This window comes from Mastomys coucha, unplaced genomic scaffold (assembly GCF_008632895.1).
Source record: "Mastomys coucha isolate ucsf_1 unplaced genomic scaffold, UCSF_Mcou_1 pScaffold5, whole genome shotgun sequence".
In the NCBI taxonomy this organism is placed as follows: domain Eukaryota; kingdom Metazoa; phylum Chordata; class Mammalia; order Rodentia; family Muridae; genus Mastomys; species Mastomys coucha.
Window position 1 is genome coordinate 98,378,335 of NW_022196911.1, and position 6,711 is coordinate 98,385,045.

The 6,711-nt window shown below is 50.1% G+C and overlaps 1 protein-coding gene across 1 annotated transcript in view; it reads left to right on the forward strand.

Annotated features, from left to right (window-relative positions):
* Asb16 (ankyrin repeat and SOCS box containing 16) overlaps nucleotides 1-5,120 on the forward strand; it is a 9,544-nt gene extending 4,424 nt beyond the window's left edge. Inside the window, exons 3-5 of the mRNA XM_031351557.1 lie at nucleotides 2,999-3,491; nucleotides 3,789-3,902; nucleotides 4,762-5,120. Of these exons, the coding sequence (XP_031207417.1) occupies nucleotides 2,999-3,491; nucleotides 3,789-3,902; nucleotides 4,762-4,947 (793 nt within the window). The 3' untranslated portion in view covers nucleotides 4,948-5,120. The remainder of the gene's footprint in view (nucleotides 1-2,998; nucleotides 3,492-3,788; nucleotides 3,903-4,761) is intronic.
* The last annotated feature ends 1,591 nt before the right edge of the window (nucleotides 5,121-6,711 follow it).

Consider the following 6,711-nt stretch of genomic DNA (forward strand, 5'->3'; position numbering starts at 1 on the left):
TTCGAGACAGGGTTTCTCTGTGTCCTGGAACTCATTCTGTAGACCATGCTGGCCTCGAACTCAGAAATCCACCTACCTCTTGCCTCCCAAGTGCTGGGATTAAAGGTGTGTGCCACCACTGCCCGGCTGACCTTGAAATCTTAGTGGTTGGACTAGAGAGATGGCTCAGCAATTAAGAGCACTGACTCCTCTTCCAGAGGCCCTGAGTTCAATTCCCAGCAACCACATGATGGCTCACAACCATCTGTAAAGGGATCCAATGCCCTCTTCTGGTGTGTCTGAAGACAACTACAGTGTACTCATATATATTAAATAAATAAATAAATATTGAAAAAAAAAAGAAATCTTTTTTTGAGACAGGGTTTCTCTGTATAGCCCTGCTGTCCTGGAACTCACTCTGTAGACCAGGCTGGCCTCGAACTCAGAAATCTACCTGCCTCTGCCTCCCAAGTGCCGGGATCAAAGGCGTGCGCCACCACCGCCCGGCTCTACCTCTACTTCTTTAACACTGGGATTACAGACACGTATTACCATGCTCAGAAACCAAAACCAGGGCTTTGTACATGTCAGACTGGCACTCTTTTAGCTGACTTTTTTTGTTATTTGCTTGTGGGCAGCAGGGTCTCACTGTGTATCCCAGGCTGGCCTCGAACCCTGCGTGATCTTCCTGGCTTATCCTGTAAACCATGGGATCCAAAGCCTGAGGTGCCGCACCTAGGGTCCTTCTGCTTTTCTAGTCAATAGTTTCTCAGACTCCCTGCACGGTGGTGTTTACTCTCCTACAAACTCAGCGGTCAGGTAAGGACTCACAGCCCACACCTCGAGGCTTGTCCCCACTGACTGTAGATCAGTGGTAGACCCCAAAGTTATCTAAACTTGCCAGCCCTACTCAGGAGGCTGAGGCAGGTGGATTGGCAGTCTAGTCTACATAGCTAGTACCTGGCCAGCCTGGGCTACATAGTGAGACTCTGACTCAATAAACAAAATTGCTAGCCCCTGCTCTGGTTCTTGGACATAACTGAACCCAGGCATCTTTCCACAGAGCTCATTCTTTAAAATATGATGAGAAGGACCATTTATTGGAGCCCTACTGCAAGCTTTGAAGTGTTTCTTTCTTTCTTTTCTTTTCTTTTTTTTTTTTTAAGATTTATTTACTTATTATATGTAAGTACACTGTAGCTGTCTTCAGACACTCCAGAAGAGGGCATCAGATCTCATGACAGATGGTTGTGAGCCACCATGTGGTTGCTGGGATTTGAACTCAGGACCTCTGGAAGAGCAGTCAGGGCTCTTAACCACTGAGCCATCTCTCCAGCCCCCTTGAAATATTTCTTGTTTAGTATTAGAAGTCAAGATATATTAACACTTGCAATTTACAGCAGAGGCAGGTCTATGAGCTCAAAGCCACTCTAGTCTACAAAGAGTTCCAATAGCCAGGACTGTTAGAGAGAAAAACCTTGTCTCAAAAAAACCCCCCAAAAACTCAACAATGACAAGGAATTAAACTTAGCAGCTTGTCCGAGGCGGTGCTTCCTCAGCTCTCGCCCACTGAGCACGAGCGCCCGTGATGTGTATTGTATTTGGGGAGAGGATCTCCAGTTATCTGAGTTTCATTAGCACTATCTACCCCTGGCTTCCCAGCAGCTGCTACTGCCCTTTCCATTATAAATTACCGTTGGTTTTGTTTCTCTGGCAATTTAGTTCAGCTCATGTTCCCTCACCACAGTAGGTACACTTGTGGGACGTATTGTAGCACATTTGCTACAATAGTGTGCTGCCCTATAATTTTTTCCAAGAATTCAGAGACCGGGAAATAGTTTCTCCCTAAAATGTTTTCTTTGGTTTTGCTTGTTTTCCCCAAGGAAAAGTAGAGTAGGGGAGCCCATAAAGGCTTTCCTTGGCCCTGTGAACATAGCCTGTTCAGGAAGGGGAGCCATCTATTTTTTCTAATACACCTAATATGACATATGGTAATGTGTCATAGCTTACACAGGAGTGAGTTCTTCAAATCTTGCCCTATCAAAATATTAGGAGACCAGGAGCTGGGGTTGTAGTTCAGTTGGTAGCGTGGTTACTTATAAATATGCATGAAGCTTTGGATTTGACCACTGGTACCACATGGGCATGGTGGGGCACACTTAGAATCCCAGCAAGTAGGAAGAGGCAGAAAGATCAGGAGTTCAAGGTCGTTTTCTGCTACATAGTGTTTGAGGCTGGCAGAAGAGGACTGTAGCTCAGTGATAGCTTGCCTAGCTAGCATACCTGGGTTTCACATCTCACACAAAATAAATAATTCTGACACTCAGGGCACATGAGGGATAGGCGGAGGCAGGCAGATCTCTGAGTTCGAAGCCAGCCTTGTCTACAGAGTGAGTTCCAGGATACACGGAGCTACACGGAGAAACCCTGTCTATCGGGGTTGGGGGAGGGGAGTAAATTAGTTAAGGTGAGGGTAGACTCACTGAATTCTGCCCTTGGGTACTGTACTAGACTAGTTGGGGCATAACCTTTTTTTTTTTTTACTTTATTTATTTTATGTGTATGAGTACAACGTAGCTGTACAGATGACCTTGAGCCATCATGTGTGTGGCTGCTGGGAATTGAACTCAGGACCTCTGCCGGTATCGCTCCCTCCGGCGTTAATTCACTGTAGCTGTCTTCAGACACACCAGAAGAGGGCGTCAGATCTCATTATGGGTGGTTGTGAGCCACCATGTGGTTGCTGGAATCCGAACTCAGGACCTTCAGAAGAGCAGTCAGTGCTCTTACCCGCTGAACCATCTCGCCAGCCCGGGACATAACCTTTTATATCTGAAAATTCAAGATACTTCTGACAGTTTCAGCTGGCCCCAGAACTCTGCTGTTTGTAATGGGGTTTCTGTGATCAGATGGGGACACTAGGGCAGACCTCCAAGCAGAGGTGTCAGAAGGATATGGGTGGTGATAGCAGGTCTTGGGGTTCTCAGAATGTCCCCCAAGCCTTGCACTCTGTCCATAGGTGCGCCAAGTTGCTGCTGGAGGCTGGAGCGTCTGTGAATGTGGCATCGCAAGAGAGCGAAGTAACGCCCCTGCATGTGGCTGCGGCTCGTGGCCTGGAACAACATGTGGCCCTCTATCTGCAGAAGGGTGCAGACGTGGCTCTGCGCACCAGCCAGGGAGAGACCGCGCTGAACGCCGCGTGCGCTGGAGCAGAGGGGCCAGGCAGCAGCCGGCAGCACGAGGCTGCAGCGCGACAGCTCCTGGAAGCTGGGGCTGATCCCCAGGCTGCAGGTCGCAAGCGCCACACGCCACTGCACAACGCCTGTGCTAATGGCTGTGGAGGTCTGGCCGAGCTGCTGCTGCGCCACGGGGCAAGCCCTGGAGTCACCAATGGGGCAGGCCACACACCCATGGACTGCGCTCTGCAAGCGGTACAGGACGCCCCCAACTGGGAGCCCGAGGTCCTCTTTGCAGCGCTGCTGGACTACGGGGCTCAGCCCGTTCACCCTGAGGTGTGCTGGGAGGGCCTGAGGAAGGAAGTGCCAACCGGAACGGGGAGTCCTAGGCTAGAAATGGAAGATTGGAAGGGTCTAGAAGATCAAAAGCTTCTCTCCGTGATTAGAGGTCCATAGCCATCTTGGCAGAGGGCAGAGATTAGAGTCAAGGGAACTGGGGCCAGGAGCTTGGAACATATGTAGACAGGGCAGGCTGAGGCTCGAGAAAGATGAGGTCATCTGTGGCAATTTATATTAGCTGTGTTGCCTTAGTTGGGGCAACACGGAAACTCCTAAACTCCTTTTGATTTCCAGATGCTGAAACACTGTGCCAACTTTCCTCGGGCCCTGGAAGTCCTCCTTAATGCCTATCCATGTGTCCCATCCTGTGATACCTGGGTAGAGGCTGTGCTCCCCGAGCTGTGGCAGGTATGTCTACTTCAAGGGCCAGGTTCTTTACTAGGGGGCTAGAGAGGCCAGATAGGCCAGAGGCCCCTCCCGTCAAGCTTCAAGACCAGGCTCAGAGGAGGAAGATGGACCCCAGGCAAAAGAGTGCAAAACCCCTGGGTCCCTGACCTGTCTGGAACAGTGTAGACAGAACTTTGATCTCCTATACTGCCTATAGTCCCTTGCTGACAGACATTCATAAATCGGCCAGCTCTGATTTAGTGGGAATTCCACCAGCATGTCTGGGGTAGGAGTGGCCCATGACTGAAATCCAGTCTATGGGCAGGGTGGCTATGCACTGAAAATACCCAGACTGTTGGAAGGCAGAGGCAGGCGGATTTCTGAGTTCGAGGCCAGCCTGGTCTACAGAGTGAGTTCCAGGACAGCCGGGGCTACACAGAGAAACCCTGTCTTGAAAAACCAAACAAATGCCAGGCGGCGGTGGTGGCGCACACCTTTAATCCCAGCACTTGGGAGGCAGAGGTAGGCGGATTTCTGAGTTCGAGGCCAGCCTGGTCTACAGAGTGAATTCCAGGATGGCCAGAGCTATACAAAGAAACCCTGTCTCGAAAAAAACAAAAACAAAAAGAAAAACCAACCAAACAAACAAACAAAAAAAACCCAGACTGGACGTCGTGGAGCATGCCTTTAATTCCAGCACTTGGGAGGCAGAAATAGGCAGATCTCTGAGTTCACGGCCAGCCTGGTCTACAAAGAGAAACCCTGTCTTGAAACACGCCCTTCCTCCCTTCCCCCCCAAAAGAGAAAATGCCCTGGCCCCCTTCTGGAAGGGAAAATCAGGGGCATTAGATTATCCGATCCTCCCTTCCTTCTGGCCTAGGAACATGAAGCCTTCTACAGCTCGGCCCGAAGCATGGAAAACCAGCCAAGAAGGCTGCAGCACCTGGCCCGCTTGGCTGTTCGAGCTCAACTGGGTAGCAACTGTCGGCAGGCTGCCGCGAAGCTCCCGCTGCCTCCACTGCTCAGAGACTACCTGCTGCTGGGTGTGGAGGGGCGAATCCAGTGAGCACCGAACTTTCACCTGCTCCTATAACCCAGTCCCTGAAAACCAACCACTGCCCCGCTTCTTCTGCGCTTTGCAAGCCCTCCAGGAGTAGCTTGTCCCTCCACTGATATCTCCAGCCACCCCCTGATCTTCAGGCCTTCTCAGCCTATCCCCAAAGAAACCTTTCGTGACAAGCCCTTGGTTGGACTTGATGGCTCATATCTAACTCCTGTACTCAGGAGCCTGAAGCAGTAGAGTTGTAAGTTCAAAGCTAGCAAGATCTCGGGGGGCTTAGGGAGCCAGGGGAGACCCTGCTTCCTGGCCTGTGTGTTCTGTGCAGACCCTGGGTAGAACTCCAAGGGAAGGCTGTTTTGTTTTCTCCTCAGCACTAGGCATGGAACCGGAGGCTTGGTACATGCTGAGCGAGCATGCCATTACAGAGCCACGCACCTCTAGCTCTTAATGAAACCCATGTCCTGGATGCCAAAATGATTTTTTTTTTAAAATATTTGTTTTATTTATTATATGTAAGTACACTGTAGCTGTCTTCAGACATACCAGAAAGAGGGCATCAGATCTCATTACAGATGGTTGTAAGCCACCATGTGGTTGCTGGGATTTGAACTCAGGACCTTTGGAAGAGCAGTCAGGGCTCTTAACCACTGAGCCATCTCTCCAGCCCTGGGCTGGAATGATCTCTTTTTTCTTCCACTAATTTATTCATTTTAACATCCCGATCGGTCCCCACACCCCAGCCCATCCCCAGTCCCCAGTCATGGAGTCCCTCTTCCCCATTCCCTTCTCCTCTGTTAGAGCCACAATTGTGACAGTTCCTTTTGGTAGTTCTTCCCAACATTTTGGCTTAAGTGAAAACTCAGCAGGGGCCTGGGATGGAGCTTAGTGAGGAGCACCTGCCAGGCCTGGGGTGGAGCTTGCTTAGTGATAAGCACCTGCCAGACCTGGGGTGGGGCTTAGTGATGAGCACCTGCCAGGCCTGGGGTGGGGCTTAGTGATGAGCACCTGTCAGACCTGGGATGGAGCTTAGTGATGAGCACCTGCCAGGCATGTGTGAGGCCCTAGGCAGGATCCCAAACCAGAAAACATGAGCCATGAGTAACACTTCGGAGGTAGAAGCCAGAGTTCAAAAACAGCCTGTGCCACATAAGACCCTGCTCTCAAAAACAAAATGAGAAAAGAAACCACAAGATGTAGGCAAGATTCTGTTGTGTCTGTCCCCTGACCTCCTCTGTACAAGGCCCCGCAATGCAGGCTCAGTAAACTGGTTACCACTTCCAGAATGAACCCTTCTTGGAAACTGTATTCAGTAGTGGTGAAACTGCTTGGCACAGTCTTCCCCATTTTTTGGCCTGGGTGACACTCTATCTACAGAACTGTAGTTTGTGGCCACTCCTGTGCTAGCCTGCCTTTACCTCTGTGCTTATTCAATTACTGCCTGAGACCCGGGCTGTAGTCTCTGAAGAGGCCATTTATGATGTGTCCTCCCTTCTGCCCAAAAGTTGCATGGAATCTTAATTGGCAGTCGCTCTAGAGTGGCTTTGAGGGCCCAGAAAGCTAGAAAGCTGTCCCCTCTAACTTCTGGACCCAGAGACAAAAAGGTGTGACCACTCACCCTTAGGAGGAAGCTTTTCAAGGCAAGGCAGTTCTATGAATACAAATAAATAATTTGTGCACAGAACAAACGTATGGACGTTGTCAGGTTTAAATGTGACTGGAGAGCCAACTGTTCCACTTTCATTCTCCTTTATGTCCTTTGTGGTTTCTTTT